This window comes from Malus sylvestris, chromosome 5 (genome assembly GCF_916048215.2).
Source record: "Malus sylvestris chromosome 5, drMalSylv7.2, whole genome shotgun sequence".
In the NCBI taxonomy this organism is placed as follows: domain Eukaryota; kingdom Viridiplantae; phylum Streptophyta; class Magnoliopsida; order Rosales; family Rosaceae; genus Malus; species Malus sylvestris.
In genome coordinates this window covers 34,841,329-34,862,212 of record NC_062264.1, presented here as the reverse complement: position 1 = coordinate 34,862,212, position 20,884 = coordinate 34,841,329, and the positions used below count along the sequence as shown (strand labels likewise).

At 35.1% G+C, this 20,884-nt stretch overlaps 2 protein-coding genes across 2 annotated transcripts; both read left to right on the top strand.

The window, feature by feature from the left end:
• The first annotated feature begins 1,421 nt into the window (after window positions 1-1,421).
• On the top strand, window positions 1,422-5,378 carry LOC126624090 (uncharacterized protein At4g15545-like). Its single transcript, XM_050293106.1, has 10 exons — window positions 1,422-1,831; window positions 2,528-2,596; window positions 2,821-2,874; window positions 3,024-3,075; window positions 3,222-3,293; window positions 3,753-4,010; window positions 4,270-4,315; window positions 4,411-4,489; window positions 4,597-4,726; window positions 5,101-5,378. The coding sequence occupies exons 1-9, from the start codon at window positions 1,529-1,531 to the stop codon at window positions 4,687-4,689; spliced, it is 1,026 nt and encodes a 341-aa protein (XP_050149063.1). The 5' UTR covers window positions 1,422-1,528; the 3' UTR covers window positions 4,690-4,726; window positions 5,101-5,378.
• A 7,672-nt stretch (window positions 5,379-13,050) lies between these two features.
• LOC126624091 (zinc finger protein CONSTANS-LIKE 5-like) lies at window positions 13,051-14,641 on the top strand. The gene is made up of 4 exons (XM_050293107.1): window positions 13,051-13,575; window positions 13,729-13,875; window positions 14,082-14,246; window positions 14,399-14,641. Exons 1-4 carry the CDS (start codon window positions 13,060-13,062, stop codon window positions 14,474-14,476), a joined length of 906 nt encoding a protein of 301 aa, XP_050149064.1. The 5' UTR covers window positions 13,051-13,059; the 3' UTR covers window positions 14,477-14,641.
• The last annotated feature ends 6,243 nt before the right edge of the window (window positions 14,642-20,884 follow it).

Below are 20,884 nucleotides of genomic sequence, written 5' to 3'. Positions count from 1 at the left end.
TATTATTTCAAAGCATATTTTCATTTAAAACACATTTCTGGGAATTATATCAAGTATATAATTATATACTGAAAACAAAAGCCCACTCACTGATAAGTCGAAGGGTCGTAGCCCCCGATTCGCCCGTGGATACACTCGTCCTCGGGATAAGTCTCACCTTTTAAAACTTCCAAATCCTTCGAAAACTCATCGGGACAATTTCACCAAAATCGGCCAACTTCGAACCTCGTGATCCCGACGTCCAAAACCTTCAAACGAAGCACTCCGAGCTTCCTTGGGACCTCAATAAGCTCGCTATAAGCTTGGATTGTCATGAAATGGTACCTTTGAACTCGTATGGTCCTCACGAACACAATGATACTAAATTTGGCCACGATCCGTGAAGATTTGGCTTGGTTCGACCTTGTCCGTACGAAGGAGAGGGAGGAGAGAGCGAGTCCGAGAGGGAGAGTACGGGAGTGAGAGAGAGAGGGTGATGTGGATGTGGATGTGTGGCCTAGAATTGGTCAACAATTCAAAACACATAATATACCTAATCCTAATTGGTCCAAAATAATTAGAATTTGAGAATAATGATCCATGCATAACACCTAGACCACATCACACAATTTAACGTGCATGGGTATTTCCGTCATTTCACACCGTCAATAAATATAATTTTGGGACGGGTTGTGACAAGAATCGAATCTAAGACATCTCACTTACAATTGAAAAAGAATACTAAATGGCGTCACATAGGTTGTTAAACTTATATACATAACTTTTTTTTTTGACAAAAATATTATATACATAAGGGAGAGAGGCGTGGACTTAGCCTTACAATGAGCTAACAATAATATGCTTCAAATTCACTTTTGATAAAAATCGAACTTAAAACCCTTCACTTACAACTAAAGAGAAATACCCCTACTAGTCATGTGACTTCACATAAGATGTTAAACTTAAATTTTACATTTTAAAATTTGGATTTGGATCCTCTCCGAGGCAATTGGTCGGGATCCTCCTGACCCGTGTCTGTAGACCGTTGAATTTTTATCTAACAGCTACAATTATTATAACTTTTAGAGGACCTCATATTTGTAGTCGTTAGATAAAAATTCAACGGTCCACAGACACCGATCAGGAAGGTCCCGATCAATTGCCTCGGAGAGGATCCAAATCCTTAAAATTTGACACCAAAGGAGAAGCTCCGATGGCCCCAAAAAAAGGTTTTTTTGGTGGGCCTTTATTGTAAAATCGGGGTTTGTTTTGGGCTCAAACACGATATGTCTCAGGCCTAATGTTTGTTTGGATTTTGGAGGGAAACCCCACGCAAATTTCGAAATAAGGCAGCAACCCCGGAAAGGCCAAAAGTAAGCTGGAAAAAAAATATATTTAAAAATTAAATTAAAAAAAATTAAAAGGAAGGGCCAGAGAGTGGGAATTTATTCAAATGAAACTATTGAAATTAAAAAAATAAAACAATCGAATCAAACCAACGACTGCAATCGCCGCGCGGAGACTCTGAAGCTCGGAGGAGGAGTCAGCTATGTCGCAGGGCAGTGGAAGCGTCGGCGGCGGTGGAGGTGGCGGTGGGCTCGACTTTCAGCTGCCGGACGAGATCTTATCGGTGATACCGAGCGACCCGTACGACCAGCTGGATCTGGCGCGGAAGATCACGTCGATGGCCATAGCGTCTAGGGTTTCGAAGCTGGAGTCTGAGATGGGGAAGATGAGGCAGAAGCTGCAGGACAAAGATAGGGTTGTGTTTGAGCTCGAGGAAAGGGTCTCGCGCCTCCAGCACGCCAACCACGAGGCTGAGTCCCGCCTGAGAATTTCCTTGGATGAGAATGTAAGAATTTCAACCCCCAATTTTCCTTTTTTTTTTTAAATTCATCTCCTTTTGTTTTGGATTTGAAATTCAGGAGCTTTTTCCCCAATTTTTTTTATTGTTTTTGTATATTTTAACCTTTATGTGTTGCTTGGCTGCTGAAAATTGGTGGAAATTGAAGAGAAGGGAGACAATTTAATCTCTTTTTTTTTTTTTTTTTTTTTTTTTTTTTTCATCTGGACGAAGGGGGAGGGGGTCGAAGGTTATCACTGTTGTCTACCTTTTTAAATTACCATCAAGTAATTCGACCAAAAAATTAGCATCCGCAAAATGTAAGACCTTGCTTTTGAATTTGATTCCGGTGGGAATTTTCGGTTGGTTGGTTGCTGAGTAAATTGGTTGGAATTGTTAGAATACGTATATTGTTTGTAATAAACATGCACATGTGTTTCTTTCGATTTGGTTTATGAAAAGGATAAACATTGATCACATTTACATCAGCTTGTTGTGACATTCAGTAAGGTGGATGCACCTTCTTTTTGCTGTATTACTGTCTCTCAATAAACAAAAGAGTATTAGTGTTCAAGATTCAAGCATTGTTTTTGTTTTCTTGTTAACTTCACATCCTCGACAATGGATGGTGCATCACCTTTGAGTTTCATGTTGAAACAAACTTGCATTAACTGTGACTTTGTTATGTTCTTGTTGTTCATGAAGTTGAAGCTTTCCAAAGAGCGAGATTCGTTGGCATTGACTACTAAAAAGCTCAGCCGTGACTTATCAAAGGTGCGATTTGTTAGTTGTTTAAAGGATGTGGATTTTTTCTTTGTTGCTCAAGTGTATCCTAATGCATGTAGTATTCTTGTTTCGAAATTGAAGCTAACTCATGATTTATTTTCTTGTTCCTTCATCCTTCCACCTCTCGTAATATTGCAAACTTGCTCTTCAACATGTTTTCATTCTTGTAGCATGTCAACCTATGGACTGATTTTTTTTCACCCTGTTAACAGTTGGAGACATTTAAGAGACAACTAATGCAGTCACTAAATGATGATAATGGATCTGTAAGGACTTCTCTACCAATTATGGTTTCTTTTCTATATTTGGAAATCTAATTCTGTCTTTTTTCATCCAGTGATGGACGTTTTCATGTGGAAATTTGTGTTCTTATATATATTTTATTGAACTCATTCACTATATTTTCTGTTTATAGCCAGCTGAAACTGTTGATATTGGCACTGTTCCGAAGGCATATCCTGATAAGGGTACGGTTTCTTTGACTTGACCAAGTGCTCCATATTTTCTTTTTATGTCTAGCATTTTTGGCCCAATGGTGTAGATTCTAACTTTGTTTCTTATTATTTCCTTTCATTTGGTGGTTAATGTGGATTGTGTCTCTGTTCTGCTACAGATGAGGAGACAAATGGCTACATAGGACAATATTCCTCAAGTGGTTCCACAGATAAGGGAGCAACTGATGAAGGTACATAATCTGACTCTAATGTCCATGGACCTTGATCCTGCCTGTATGCCTGTTAGAATAAGTAACATTGCAACAAACATTTCTGAGGCATAGTTTTTTGTTGGATTAGAAAAGAATATGTGGGTGATTTTTGAAATTTTAACGAAGGGTTTTGTGATGCTGAATCTTTTGAATTTTGTAGGGGGTACGGATCCATAATTTAGCCAGTTTGGTGTCTTTTGTGACATTGGACCTTCTGGTTTCTTTGGGTGGGCACTGATAGATTAGTTAATAAATTTGGTGAACACACAATTGTATCCGGCTATTTCTATTTTTATATTTTTTCTTGTTTCTCTTAAAAAAATGTTCCTAGTACGTTTACTTAAATTATCTCAATTTGTTATGATGAAGTAACATATTCAATTATCATTCAGTTATTCTTTTTAACGAAAATCATGAAACCAACTTCTTGGCTGACAGTCTTGAAGAATTCCACTCAAGGATTTTCTATAACTCCATATATCACTCCGCGGCTTACTCCAACTGGAACTCCAAAGATTATTTCCACAAGTGGGTCACCTAGAGGGTATTCTGCCATTTCTTCTCCTCAGCAATCATCTGGTGCCACATCTCCCCAAAAACCCGCCTATAAAGAACGGACTTCATTCTCTTCATGGTACTCATCAAGCCAGCAGTCATCAGCAGCAAACTCTCCACCTCGTGGGCGTTCACATTCAGGTTTGAATTCATTTTTGCACCTGAACTCGGGAACTTCTGGTTCTCTGTGGCCTGTTTTATCATTTGCCACAAATCTGCGGTTATGTTTCGAAACCAACCCCTCCCCCCTCTTACTCCAAAAGTAAAAAATTTCTGGGTCTTTCTGTACAACTGTCAGTTGTTGATGATACCATATGAACACTCAATTATACTAATTCTACTATGTTGAATTACCTTTTGGAATTAAAACTCTTCATCTTCTGCATTGCAAATTTGGTAGGGCGCACTCCTCGAATTGATGGAAAAGAGTTCTTTCGTCAAGCCAGGTTGGTGCAATAATTGCAATTACAGTATACTGTGACTGATTTGTTGCAATAGTAACTTGCCCTTCACGGACTGATCTAAATATACTGCAATTCAGGAGTCGTTTATCATATGAGCAGTTCAGTGCATTTCTGGCTAACATCAAGGAACTAAATGCTCATAAACAAACCAGAGAGGTAAAGCAATAGTCAATTGTTCGATGGTTTGCCAAATTGATACAGCTAAACTTTTAGAAGACCCATGTTTAGCAATGTAGTTAAAATTTTATGTGCATCTTTTTCAGGAAACTTTAAGGAAAGCAGAAGAAATATTCGGGACTGACAACAAAGACCTATATTTATCATTCCAAGGGTTGCTTAGCCGCAATATACACTAGCATTCACAGTGCAGTTGCTTGCTGCAGATAATAATCGGTATGTCAAACCCTAGTTTTTCTCTCACACCCGGCCTTAATCTGTGTGTGCGTGTGTTTGCACATGCTAGCCATATTGATGTAAGTTTATGTAGTGAGGCTCCAGACATCATTGTTATGAGTCGCATGAGATGGCACACCCTTAAGGCTTAGATTGACCTGTGACGCTGGACAATGTATGGGCCCTTAATAACAAAAAACAGTTCTGTTTTACTTTTCTAAGTTGTGAAATCCATAATTGATGGGTTTTAATTTTTTGAGTTTTCTTTGTTTTAAAAATACACCACCACTGTTTATTCTTCTGAATTATCCCGAATGTTGAGTTCATCATTGGGCCCTGTCGATGTTAGTGAACAGTCAAGTCCTTTTTGACAGGTTGTGCAAAGGTTATTTGCAGATCCCTTGGTTAGGCTGTGGGTTGAGCTTGTTCTTGGCTGCTTTGGTCCTTTGGATGGAAGGTTCATGGCTTGTCCTCTGTGGCATATCATTTTTTGAGATGTAATCAACATCGAGTTGAGTTTCAGCAAACTAGAGTAAGGTTTTGTAGGCTTCAGAATGTCCTAGAATGCAGGTTTGCCGTGTAAATAATTGCTTAATTATTCTGACTACCTGCCTGTTCATTTAAAACAGAGCTAATTGACATTTCAACTCTCTCTCTCTCTCTCTCTCTCTCAACTATATTAGATCGAAAAATATCAATATCTATCCAGTCTCAGGTTTCTTAAATAGTTCAACCGCTGTGCAAGTTTAGTCTTTGTTTTGTTCGGTCATAGTCATATCCACTCGCATCTATCACCATTGTGCTGCATAATGTGTCGGAGCTGCGTGATAAATGTTGAGTGTTTAGAAACAATCAAGCGGATTGATGATCAGTGTAGATTGCAGAATATGTTCCTAGTCACTGTGGCACAGAAATTGGGAAGGCATCTCCTATGGCTTTATCTCTTTGAACAGCTACAGTGACTTAGCATAGCATAATATCTGCTCTCGACATCGTGAACATTTTGTTTCGAGCTGTTGGATTTGAGATTGGATGTAAAGTTTTTTTTCTCAGCTCGGAGTCGATTATTTGATTCAAGATGTGCGTGCATTCAGCAGTATTTTTCTGTCTGCTTCTCGTATTGTGCCGAGTACAAGATAAGTACTGAAACATGTGAATGCATGCCGTAAAATTGAGACAAGGAATAAAGTGTGTTATTCACTGTTCCACAATCTGGGGTTCGCAAGTTTTTGGCACGTCACGCGCATGTGAAATACTTCAAATGCCGGCGACTTGAGTTCAATCAAGTTGGTTAGAACTGAGTGCTCCTCTCAATGCATCTATATTCGTATTACTCTTCCCAAGTTTAAATTAAGGTTTAACTGTAGCTTATCGCTCGAACAAAACAATATTGCTAATGTGCTTTTTGAATTTGAAAGAAAATATGAGAATTTAATAATAGGAATTGTTATTAGCATTCCAAAAATCTTATTCTACACTTCTTACAAGTGTATTTTTCTTTCTAATTATAGAAAGTTTAGAATGCCAAAAGAGATTTTTAGAGTTCTAATAACAATTTCATTCGTAATTTATTGATCAGAAATGTCATAAATAAACATAGGTGTGCAAGAAGAGAAAAGAAACTTTTTCTGAATTCTAATTAGGGTTTAGACTTAAATAATATCTTCCAATAGATATCAAAATTTTCAAGAGATATACATCAAATGTCCAGTTGATATCTATTGATTGACTCTTCCCCAACCCTAATTTCTTGTAAAATCTTTCTGGTCACAAACATATCTTCCAAAGGAATACGAACAAGAAAAAGCAGTGTAATGGGATTTATACAAAGGGGGCAATGCTTAGGCTTGAAGAGGATTTAGCCTGTACTGTAAAGTCCGGACAAATCTGAGCAAGGAGGATCTTGAAGGGTAAATGATGGGAAACAGAAAAAAAAAAAAAATGGTGTGGTGATCTTATGCTCCCAACAAAATCTGCCTTTGGATTTATTTCCAAACAACATGCACCTTGTACCAACATGAACATGTTGGATTGGTCTAATTGAATTTGGGTTAGAAATCTCTTAAACATAAACCCTAAACCCTTTTTTAATTTAATCTTTCTCCAAAAATCCTCCCTTTATTATTATTTTCTTTAAAACTAGTGCCACTCGGTTTATGAAGGATTTTGTTGCTATTTTTCCTGTTAGTTTTGGTCGTCGTCAAATAAGGATTCTTCTTATTTGGTATTATGCCAGTTAAATCGTCGCAAACTCAGTTTTTTTTTCAATATTCGTTCTTTTATAATATTTGTTGCTGGAGGGAGCGTTGAGAGGGAACGAAAGGTGCAATCGCATAGGGCTTCAAATCCCTCCCCCCCCATTTTTTGTAAAATTTACTTGTAATAATGCTATATATTGAAAAATTGTTTCTATTAACACTTTAAAATCTCGTTGTGCACTATTTGAAATGCCAATAACAATACCCTCAAAATGATATATTTTTTTAAGTTATTATATAATAATGCTATATATTCAAGTGAAACTATAAAGTTAAATTTTTTTAAGGGTTTTTTTCTTGTTTAGTTGTTTAAGATTGAACATATTTGATTATTAGTGAAGGTTATGTTTGTAGACCTCTTACTTATTATTTAACAATAATTGTAAATTTACAATTAGTGAGTTCTAAAGTTTGTTTTGATTTAGGTCATTGTCCTACTTTTTTTTGAAAACTATCTTAAGGAGGGACCCTTTTATAAATTTTGCACAGGATCCTAAAAATCTCAGAGAGACAATCCTGTTTGTTTCTTGATTGGAAGTGATTGGTTTGATAGTGGCACTCTTGGTGGTGATGATATGCTTATGATTTAGGATTATAGCTTTGCTTTAGAGTCAGGTTGTTCTGTGTTGTGTGAGCTTGCCTGGAAATTTGGCTTAATTTTTGTTCTGTGGATTTTCTAATTGTTAGTGCGGTTTTTATGTCTGTGTAAATTTTGCCCCTTTATATTTGTTGCTTTTGTATAAGATAATGAGATGTGCTATTCACACACCTCTTTTTATTCTTACACATCTTTTTAATTTTCGGTCGTCAAATCAGAAGAATTGAAGTAGATCAAATGATAGAATTTAACACTCCATTGTCTTATACACGTGTTTGATGTACTCTTGCAATCAGGTCAATAAAAATACATTAAATATTTAATTTAAGTTTTAAAAAATAAACCTATTTTTACTTCAAGTTGTACATGGGAAGAACTTGGCTAACTTAAATAAAAATACATTAAATATTTAATTCAAGTTTTTAAAACTTGGCTAACTTAATTTTCTCTAGGAGTAGTGCTAAGCAGTCCAAATTTTTAGACCAAGTTTGCAAATTATGTTATATGTCATAAATAGAAAATAAGCATGTTAATCAACACTTAAGTGAAATCCAATTATCAACAACCACGTCATATTATTCACAAAATATAATTTATATAGATAATCTCTCTAACATTACTCTTATGGCCAGGTTAGTCAGTGTCTACAAAACTAGATTTAACTAATGATCAGAAGCTAGTGTCTGATTTGACGGAATTTAAAAGTGAGTTTATCTAATCCACTAAAGATGCTCTTGCACTTACATATGTACCCTAGGAAATAAGGGGTTGGCCTAATAAGATCATATATATATATATATAATTTTTTTTTTCTTTAAGATCTTTTATATCTCTCAGATTTTGGGCAAATTGTGTCTGGATTTCATTCTTTCGTGAATGTCAAAAGAAGAGTGAGAGCGTTGCTTAGTGAGGAACAGTTTCACATGCAAGTGGGTGTTAGAGTTCTGCATGCAAATCTGGCTGGTTGATGACATGGAAAGTTTTACCAGAGGACCTGATACTATGTACTACTGCTGCCCACAATATCTTTCAATTCTATCTCAAATTTCACTTTTTGTGGCAAATAGCTAGTGACAGATAAAATTGCATCAAAAAATGGTACCAAAAAATTCCCTTCAAAAACATTATGTGTGTCCGGAATACAATGTGGTGTATTACGTGTTATGATATAAGTAGATGACATGATTGATATGTCCCATTTTAGTATATATTTTTTAATATCTCTTCACTCATATTATGACACATAGTGTATCACATTATGTTTCAGATACTCTGAAATCTCTTAGAAAACAGGTTCCCCAACTTGTGATCGCTTTTGAATTCCTCCATATTTTATTTGATACAGGAGTTGAGTTGGTATGAAAATAAATCCCAGAATCTTTCAAAGACAATGTGCAAAGCCTCTTCAAGAAATCTTATTGAACCAGATACCTTCACAAAAATCAGAACTTCACAAGAATAAATAAGAAGATCGAAGCCGTGCTTCGTTTCTGTTTCTGTGCGACAATCTTTGCTGCTGCATTTTACCACCATCAACATTTTGCCAAAATGTTAAAAACCCAAGTAATGGATGCTGTAAAATCAGGAAAAGGGAGTCGGTGCATACGAAAGTTCCTAATCTTTCCAAAAAGAAGGAAAATTACTATGCGTCTAGCTAGAAACAGCATATGCATACATACCTCATCTAACCCCTAATGAATTTAAATGTATGGGAACATTTTTTTTCTTAGTATATAGCTCTTAGCTTCCAACGTAGAATTTTTTTTTATAATTAACTTATCATAATAAATCATTTGGAAAGATGATTTCTGAGTTGGTAATTTGGTCAATTCAGAAGAAATATTCCACATCACAAATCTTTTGGGTGAACTTGACACTACTCATTTTTATATGGTTTAGATTGGTTGGTTAACCCATCTGGGATTCACAATTTAAAAACTCAATCAAATCATAAGAATCAAGATAACCTTTGAATTGTGTTTAGATGATTGGTTTTCAAGCTAAAAGCATATGGTTATATTCCATCTCCATATTCCATAGGGTGTTCCTACCTAAGCTAAATATCCTTATCTTATATTTATATGTGAATGATTAAGCATAATCAAACTTGAAATAGGTGGAGAATCCATTTTCTTAATAATGAAAAAAGCGCTATAGCTCTTCGGACCATGCCCTGTATACGAGGAAAATTAAGCAATCTCTACCAAACTAAGAAACTTTATGAACATATAATTAATTTCATAATATGGTAGGCTTAATCGATTTATTGGCGTTGTTACACAGCCGTAATATGGGGCCACGATATGATTGAGATATATTCCTAGCATTAGAATGTCTCACAAGCATAACGAGCAATATATATATATATATATATATATATATATATATTTGCCATTTTACATAGGATAAATTCTAATATCTAATCACATATACATTATTCACATGCAATGCTAAAACCATGTTTACTTGTTTACCTAAAACAAGAAATAAAGAACAATAAGAACACTACCAAAAATGTGATTAAAACAGAACATGTTCCCATGCTCAGGCATATTGAACTAAACAGCTTCCTAAAACGACGGGGGCATTTGCCAGACGTACACATATGTATCAAACAAATATCTTCCTACTAGAAGCATTCATATATTATTGCCGTAACCCGAATTAATTACACATAAAACACTTCTTACATGTAAGAAGCAAATGACAGTGAAATAGTTCACTTGTATTTGCATGTGTAAAGGAATTGATCAAGTTTAAGGCAGGCATATATCTTGTACTTGATTTGTTGATGCAAAAACCATACATGCCCCATGTGTTAGATTCTTGGCCTATAACTGGGTCAGTTCTTTAGTAGTACCTATAGGTGTACAGCTTTAAACATTAAGAATAGTATTCACATGAGTCCCTCTGTATCTCTTTATCTGGTCTCCTCATCAGGCCAACTTTTTGTTCTAAGTTGCCTACATATTCTTTCACTACTTTATCATATACGTATGCTTCTTCAAAACAGTTGTCTTGAAGAATGAACAAAAATACGTTATATTATTTCATAGTCTCTCTTGGTTGTGTAGTTCTGCTCCTAATTGCCTACCATAGTTAAAGGGGTGTTTGCTTATATATAAGGGATTAGTTTATAACAACATTCTACTAGATCATGTATCACATTAATGAGAGGCAAACGACACTAGGGTTTTGGGATCCAAGTCTCTATATTTAGCATTATTATTGGTAGAACTGAAGGCATTAATATCTTGTGTTTGAATGAGTATAGGGCATGCATGGTTTGATTGGACTTGCTTAGTAACAGAAGACATTGTTGTGATTAAATAGTGCGGTAGGATAGAATCGTATGCAGCTAGCACTATAGGCATCCAAAGTTTGGCTAGCTTTCTTGTGAAGTTAAACAGTCTCATGTACTTGAGAATTAACGAATGTCGCATGTTTTAGAGACGCTAAAAAATGATGAGATTGATAATCAATTTATATCTTAGGTGGTTAAGAGTATTTTAATTTTGTATTTGAAGTTTTGTGTTCGATCTTAATATCACTTGTGTCAACAAAAAAAAAAAAACCAAAGAGGGAAGGTCGCAATGGAGATTGATCTAAAAGATAGATAAGTAGTTAGAAACTTTGCACAAGCTTATAAGAAGGTGAGTTACTCCTCCCGCTGCTAATTATTTTACCATGGAACATAATTAACTTTCGTCAAGTATTGTCCAATTAAGGGTTAGTTTGGAAATGTTGTTACTTTTTTTTTTTTTATAAAAACTATTTTTGACGTGTTTTAAGAATAATTAGCAGCAAATTAAAGTAGTTGAGTGTTTTATAAATTGTATTTTTAAAAATGTTGTGAGTATGAAAAACAATGTAAAAGCATTTGATAAATTTTAATGTAAAATTGATATATTGTATATAATGACAAAAATGAACATGATAGCAATGTTGGCGATGGCGAGGACAATGGTTGTGATGTTGGTGGTGATGCCAATAAATGAGTGTGGTGGTTGGGTTGCAGAGGTAACAATGGTGGTAGGGGCAGCGACAACAACGATGGTGGCGGTTGTGGTTGTGGTGGCAGAAGTGACGTTTGTGTTTATGGTGGTGGCGGTGGCGGTTGGTGGCGGCAACAATGGTTATGACAATTGTGGTTGTGGTGGTAGTGTTAGCATGTATCGTTGTAGTGGTGGTGGTGGTGGTGGTGCGATTGTGGTATGGTGGTGGAGGTTACTTTGTTCTCTAAGGATAAAATGTGTCTAGAAGGATAAATAACGTCATATTTTAAAATTAATGAGCATATTACAGTAATTAAAAATATTCAATAAAGGCTCAACTATGCTTTTCATTAAAGTAACTTTTAAAAGTAATCTACATACTGCTTCTAAAAGCTGTTGTTTGGAGGTCATTTCTTTTAATATAAGTAGGATATCTTATTTTACTAAACATTTTTTTTACTGCTTAACTTTAAAGTGAAGCAGCTTTTAGTGAAAAAAACAATAACAAATTGGACCTAAAATATATATCCTAATTCACATTTTTTATTTTATTGTACTTTTTGTTGGAGATACTATTAGGGAAGGATAGTTACAAACCCCTTACTATTTTATATAAAAGACTGTTAACATTACTTTGTAAAATATTAATTGTACAAACTGCGAAATTTTATAGGTCTAAACATGATTCATCACTAATATCACAATATTGTCCCAACTTAATCATTTTATTACTAGGTGTTGGGTTTTATCACAAGGCCTAAGTGATATTAGGAATGGAAACTCCCATATATTAATTCTTGTTATATGATCAATGTAGAATCCTATTATCCAATACGCTCCTCACGAGTGACCACACACAGGGTCACAAGGGAAACTAATTCCCACATCGAGAACTGGTCAAATCATTACACCAGAGCAAACACAACTTTTCGAGAGCCCCAACATCATTCAGGTACTAGAGTCAGCCCATCATTTAATATCCTTAAGTTGGAGCTAGCGCAACTTTTCGAAAGCTCAACTTAAGGAGGCAAATTTGATCCCAGTAAATCGACCCAGGATGTGTCTAAAGAATACCTTTCTCTAATATCATGAGAAACTTTATAAGCCCAAACATGGTTCACCACTAATATCACTAGAGAAAGCACAATTAATTATTGCCCTGCCCCTTCCCACATGTGTAGGTAACATCTTGAACAAATTCGTACCTTAATAGTTAATTAACAGCACTTTAGGTAGAACTTGTCTGTAACCTTAAACGGTTAAAAACCAAAAGTTTACGCGCTTACAACTTCACAATAGCAGTAAAGTGTGATAGTTACACGGAGCTAGCTATATGATTAGCTCCAACTTGCTATTTTTGTCTAAGCAGCAGCACCCCGGCAGTTGCCCGAAACTGTACGGGTAGACCAACTTGTCCAAAAAGCCAGTATCTACTATCCAATTTGCCATTGCTATATAAATGTTCAAAGCCTCATCAACGCTATGTGCACACAAAAAGTCAGTTCCTTATTAGCCCCTCACCAACTAGCTCTCTTGTCCATGGCTTCCATTCCTCATCAATTCTACAATGACTATTCACTCCCTTCTCATTTTTATGGGTACCCGACTCCAGTGGTGAGTGGAGAAAATGGTTGCAGTACTGCAGTTTTAGGTGGAACAATGTGGAGTGCTAGTACTACTTGTGAAGAAAGCTTGGTACCGTTTTGTGATATTAGCAATGCTGCGGCTAATATTGAAGTGGTGTCACCAGAATCCGACATCTCTTCGTCTGTTATAGTAGCTTCGTTCCCGGAGCTACTAGGATTTTCGGAAGATATTGCTGTCCCTGGTACATATTCGGAATATGGTAATATGGGGATGCATGGAATTGCAGGGACTCCGCATTTTGGTGGAGAACTAAACCTACCTTATATGAATGATCAGTTGGGGGAGGATCATTGTACTGGACTCATGTCAGCCGATTTCAAGCCGTTTAGCCTTGCTGGCCAAGAAAATTGGGTATTCTATTTCTAGCTGATCATATTTCATCATAATGATTTTGTGCATTAATTATTGTGTTCGATCATTTAGTATACATATGGTGCATAGTGTTATTGTGCATATGGTTAATTGATTTCAGCTAGAATATGAATTGCGTAAAATTTTGTGTAGGCAATTAATCAAGCGAATCAGCAGGTGCCTACAATTGAAGATCAGTCTACTATGAAGGTGGGAAGGTATTCAGAAGAAGAAAGGAAAGAACGGATTGACAGATATTTGAAGAAAAGAAACCAGAGAAACTTCAACAAAACTATTAAGGTACAACGATTTAAAATTTAAACATGGATATCACATTATTAGAAAGTGAATCTAAATCACAAAATGAGACAAAAGAACTTAATTAATGCGTTAAGTTTACAATAATTTGACAATATAAACAGTTTACAATAATTTGACAATATAAGCAGTTTACAATAATTTTACAATAATTAGGAATTCGTTACTAATTGTATGTGCAACTACAGTATGCTTGCCGCAAAACTCTAGCTGATAGAAGGGTCCGAGTTCGTGGGAGATTTGCAAGGAACACTGACAATCATGAGGAAATGGCACAAGAGAAGACTGAGAACAATATTCAAACCTGCAAAGATCAGCGATCAGAACTGTATTGTAGTAGCGGTACAGTCCAGGTAGGGTTCTTAATATATAATATATAACATTTCTCCAGGCAAATGAAATATCTTAATTGGTGCATGCATGCATGCAAATTAACCCACACATACAATAATTAGTTATCATTTTTTGTTTGCAATAACTACTTACCATTTACTCGTTGATTTAGATGAAATATGACGATGATGATTGGCTGCAAGAGGCTATGGCAAGTCTAATGTACTTCCCTTATGTCACAGCTGGTTGACATGGTGAAACCTAGCTAGCTAGCTTCCATTTCAATGTTATAGTAACCAGTAATTTGATCGAAGATGGAATTTCATATTAATCGAAGAATTGTACGCTCTAATTAACTAGCTAATATTTGTAAAATTAATTGGTCAATCGATATATTAAAGCTCAAAATTTCTCATTGAGTTCTAGTATATACGTACAGGTAGTTAAGACAATTTCCATCATTAATTTGATGCTTTTAGACAGTCCAGGACATTGACATTATATTCTTTCATGGCTTTGAAAAGTTGTTCTAGTGCGTGGGATCAGATCAATGCGTACGTGTACGAGGGCGTGTGCACAATAATTTGATTAACCTTACTATGATTAAGGTTTCTAATTCCTCTTTACTATGGATAAATATTCTTCAGTATGCATGTATGCCCCCACTCTCCACAGGCTCTAATAATAAATTAAATTAAATTATATATATAAAAAAGGAATCGACTGCTGTATGCATGGTAGATCTCACCCCTGTGCGTGATTAATTAATCAAACAAGTAATATAATTCGTTGGGATGATGACTTGGAGTTTGACTCATCTTTAATATACTCGAACTCTCGAATAGATTAGTTGACTTGGGGGCATTAATTTGTGGAATCTCTCAATATCGTAACCCTAGAATTTGAGAAATTGAGAGAAGAATGATTACATGCTATTCACTGAGGATGTCTTTGTGGAGAGCCACCAGGTTTTGTGGATGCAAATCAACTCAACTTGGTCTGTAAACTAAACATGTTACATATATATGGCAAGTCAACCCAATTTGGTTATTTACTTAGTAACGTTTGATAACCATTTTGTTTTTAGTTTTTGGTTTTTTTTAACACTTTTTTAATATAGAAAACTTGTTTTTTAACTACTGAAAATAAAAACGAAATAATTATCAAATGACCCCTTAATTTTGGATTTCTTCAACCAAATTCAGATTCTGCCTTATAAACGTCATGGAAAGGTTATTTACTGAGCCGTCAATTTTCTTCAATCAAATTTAGATTTGACCTTGTTTGTTAAACATCATCAAGCAAATTTATTTCCTTTTCTATGTCGATGATTCACAATCACCAGCACTGATACAATTAACTCTCTGATTTCTACAATGGGAAATAAGTTTGATTTCGAAGGATCTTGGATCCCTTTCTTATTTCCTAAGCTTACAAGTCCATCATCAACAAGGCTTGTTTGTGAATCAGGAGAGGTATGTTAAAGTATGACAGAATTCCCTTCCAGATTCTATCTTGTTCTAAAAGTATACTAGCTAGGGTCTCATTGCTTGTGCTTAGTTAAGATATATAATTATATATAGTTAGTTAGGACAATTTTCATGATCAGTTATTACGTTTAGCTTACAGATGATTAGCTCCTATAGTATATAAGCGTAGCATGTACAGTTGTAATTATGATAATAAGTTGTTGAAAATGAGAATTCAGTCTTTCATCTTTCTCTGTAAGTTCTCTCTAAAACCCTAGATTGCCTTGTCTTCAATTCTTGGTGAAAAACGGTGAATTCTGTGATTCATTTCAAGGATCCATAATTTCAATCACTTTTTGCATGCACTTGAGGTGGAGGGTAACATGTCAAAGTTAATAGTCTAATTCGAAGTCTGCAGCATAAGTATTTTTTTGTTACCATGCATAATGTAGTTTGATAAAATAACATTCCCTAAATGTTTTACTCTGCTATTGTGGAAAAGTAGTAGTACTATTGATTCCAGCCTTCAATCACTTCCTAATAACTGTCAACTTCACCTAGTTCGAATTTTTCCTAGTGCTGTTATTTTCATGATAATTAATATTCCCCACCAAATCTCAAAATGTATGATCACGTTCACTATATATAGGGCTTCTGGTCATTAGCTCTAGCTGTGTTAGTCATATTCTTATCGATCTGGGAAAAAATGAAATATAATGATAGCACGGCGCACTTTGTTAGGCCAACTTGCGTTTGCACCGCCGCAAAATGATTAAGATGCGTTCTTATGCCTGGAAAGTGAGGGCACATACTTGACATAGTTTTTCAGTAAGTAGTCAATTTTTTTTGTATGATATATATTTTTTAATCAGTATACTTTAAATCACGAATGAATTAGTATGGTTGTATGATAATTGTTTTTTTTTAATTATTCTGTGGTAACTAATTAATAATAAATCTTCTTAATCAACATTAATACATTTTCCATACGAAAGCCAATACATACAAGAAAACAAAAGACTTTTTAGCCAAAATAGTTTATAAGATTTGCATAACACATCACTTTGGTCTTTGGAGATTGAAAATCAATAGAAATAGTCCCTGAGATTGTCCACCATCCATTATTTTGGCCATTCCGTTAAAAACTCCGTTAAGTGTCCCAGAGCTCTTGGCTGGAAGTTTGGGCAATTTTCAAAGCTTCGTAACTCAATCGTTTCTTAACCATATTCGACCCATAATATATCAAAATGAAGATAGGAAAGTGTAGAACAAGATTATACCTATTTGGAAGCCCAATGGTTGCCGAAGATGGCCGGAAAATAGCCTGAAAGGTGACTGGTCCGCGGAAAAACTGGAAAACTCGCCGGAAACTGGGTAAACTTTAAACGTTCATAACTTCTTCAATACTCAACGAAATCGATTGATTCAAAAAAAAAAAATCATACTTCTCAATGAGAAAAAGAGAATGATACCTTTATTGATGGCTAATTCTCCATGGTTTGGCCAGAAAACGACTCAAAAGTGGCTAACTTGAGACCAAGACAGCCACTTTCGAGCAGTTTTCCGGCCAAACCACGGCCATTTAGCCATCAAGAAAGGTACTAGTCTCTTCATCTTGTCGAGAAGTATGATTTTCGTTTTTGAATCGATTGATTTCGTGGAGTATTGAAGAAGTTATGAACATTTAAAATTTACCCAGTTTCCGGCGAGTTTTCCAGTTTTCCCGCGGATCAGTCACATTTCAGGCTATTTTCCGGCTATCTCCGGCAACCATTGGGCTTTTAAATAGACATAATTTTGTTTTACACTTTCCTATCTTCATTTTGATATATTATGGGTCTAATTTGGTTGAGAAACGATTGAGTTACGAAACTTTAAAAATTGCTCAAGTATCCGGCCAAGAGTTCCGGGACACTTAAGTTTTTAACGGAATGACCAAAATAATGGATGGTGGGCAATCTCAGTGACTATTTCTATTGATTTTCAATCTCAGGGACCAGAGTGATGTATTATGCAAATCTCAAAGACCATTTTGACTAAAAAGCAAAAAAAGAACAATAATGGAACAAACATGATTATTAAGTAGCTATTGCTAAAAACACGATAAAAAATCAAAATGTAGCTGTAAAAGCTATCGCTTTTCTTGTAGTATTGTTGATTTGCTAACTTTTAACACGAGCTCACATTGTGGTACTCATACAACTTTTAACATGAGCTCATATCTTGGTACGCTCATAAACTTAAGACAATAATCATCTCTCTCAAAAATACAGAATAAACAACGAATATAAAATACAGGGCATGAACAGAGAGGAAAAAAAATCAACACTAATCTCAACTTATTTAGAAGAAAATATGAGCATCTCCAGCGCACAATGGTACTAGTGTCCTATCTAGAACCCAACGGTCGACAATTGGCCACAAATTCAAGGTATGAGATGGAATTAGATCCTTTCCGGATCTCCTCACTGGGGATCCGAGGGATCAATGAATAATAATCGTTCATCAAAGATTGTATGGCCACAATTGAATATTTTTTATATTTTCAGAAGTAAAGCAGTTTTGTTTTGCATGAAAAATATAAAAAAATAAAAAATTATGACCACACGATCTTTGATGAACGATTATTATGCATTGATCCCTGGGATCCCCAATGAGGGGATCCGGAGAGGATCTAATTCCGTATGAGATAATACACCAAGAAGAAGGGCATGCCACTCCTTTCTCCCGACAGACTCCGACGAGCATCTGAACGTAGCCTTCATCTCCACTAGGTCTAAACCACCAAAACTCACAATACCATCGGCTTCTCCTCTAAATGCATGTTTCAAATTCCACTTATCTGAAAAAAACCAAAACCTAAACAAATGAGAACCTTCCCAAATCTAGGAAAACACTTCAATCTGCATCCTAATGGAGTCAAGAAACATATGAACCCTCCAGTATTTGGGGTTGTTGAGCTCATCCAAATTCATTTATTTGGGCTTTCTTTTTTAGAAAAACTAATGAAAAGTGCTTGTAAATTTTGAGTTTTAATCAAAATGACTAAAAGGTGTTGTAAGTGAATAGTATCATGAGTGATTTTTTAGAGTAAAATTGTTCTTTTTCGTTAAAGTGAACAGCATCCGGAGTGTTTCGTTAAAATTATTTTTTTTAATTGAATTTCATCATTGTTCCTCAAATACATACATACACGCACACACCAATTTCGTAAGGCATCTTGGTTTGGACTAATTAAAGCTTTCAATTATTGACTTAGTCAATATGTAAGCTTCAAGCCTAACCTCTTAGGACTCATTTGGTAACCATCTCTCTTTACTATATATAAGTGATACTGGGGGAAGGAGATTTGAACTCGAGATATCCAGTGCAAGGAAGAATGATTTTAACTAATTGAGTTACTAGCTTCTTGATAACCATTTCATCTGGAGTTTGTAGTCTTCATCACATCATGAGAAAAACCGGAGATACATAAGAGTTGGAGGAAGGAAGGATTGTGTGAAAATGCATAATAAATGGATGAAGAGAATGAGACACAAAATGAGAATAAAAAAAACCAAAATAATTTTAATTTGTTCACTTTGAACAATTTTTTTTTGTTTATTCTTTATTTATTTCTTTCCCTCCCACCACCATATATACTGCATTCCCCCAACATCTCATGTATTTTCACCCTATATCAAACACAAAAATAAAAACTAAAAATAAAAAATAAATAGTTTTAAACGATTCGTAGCTTTTCGATTCTTGGGCTTTTTTGTAAGCAAGCAGACAAATCCTTTATTTTCTTAATCCTTTTATATTTATTTTCTTAATTACTCAATAAAAAAATGAAAAAAAAATGAAGGAATAAAAAAACTTAAAAATAGGAGAAGTAATTAAGGAAAGAGAATTAGAACAACAAGTGCCCCCTAGTCGATCCAGTTCCTTATTTTCAAAGGAAAGTTTTACTTTTTCGATTCCTTACGTGTAAATAAAATATAAAAAATGTTAAGAAGTGAAATGATTCTTTTATACATATTTTAATAAATGCACTAAACTCCAAAATCAAAATGATTTCAATTTCTATTCCTTATATTTTGAATCTTGTAAAAAGATTTTGTACCATTTTCTCTTTCTCCCAAAATTATTGAGTGGTAATAAAACATACTTTACATGTCACTTAGTACTACGGTCTAGTGATACTCCTCTTCACTTGTAAGTGAGAGGTATTAGGTTCGATTCTCGCCAAAGGCGAATTTAAACCACATTATTGCTAGCCCCTTATGAGACTAAGGCCTGGTTTGGTACTGAGGTGATTCTGAAAAAAATGGGTATCAAAAAAAGCTGGGAGCTTTCTTGTGTTTGGTAAACATTCAGCTTCAGTTTTTTTTTCACAGTTTTGGGTAAAAAAAAGCAAAAAACACAAGGCTGCAAAACCCAGCTTTGAAAAACAGGTTTTTTTCCACATTTGTTTTACATAAAAGTTTATCAAACACTATAATATTGCTTTTTTTTTTCAAAAGCACTTTTACAAAAAAAAGTTTACCAAACACTCTGCTGCTTTATTTCACAGCTGCTTATTCTCACAGCACAACAGAACAAGCTTTTTTTTTCAAAGCACAGCAATATCAAACCAGCCATAAGCACACTCTCTCATTTTAATGTAGATAGTATCATTTGCTTAAAAAAAAAAAAAAAAAAAAAAAGACTTCACATGTTATAGTGTTTTTTGGGTATCTCTCTCTCCATTTAGATATGGGTTGACTCGAAGGGGATTATTGCTTTGGCCCTGGCATCTAAAGGCATGCCAAGGCAAACAAGGAAAGCAAAGCAGCAAGGCTAACTCCCTTGGAAATTTTGTCATAACGATTCAGGTTTTTGGCAGGGGTTTTTTTTTTTTTTTTCCTAACATATTTTGAGTCAACATGACCATGACAAGGCAATATATATAGGAGAAAAAATTTGAGTATTTTCGGCTACTTTGTTTACACTTCACTTCTTTGTCTCAGAAAGGAAATGGGGATAAGTAAAGAAAAGGAAAATGGGGTGTCACAAGTAAGCATTCTTACAATCGTAAGAAACCACTAGCTAGGCACCCTCCCAAAGTCACACCAATGTCATCATGTTGATTAGGTGACCCCATTTCAATATCATACAATACAACTCCCTTGGGGGTTTGAACGTAGTGACAAATTCATGATTTCTCA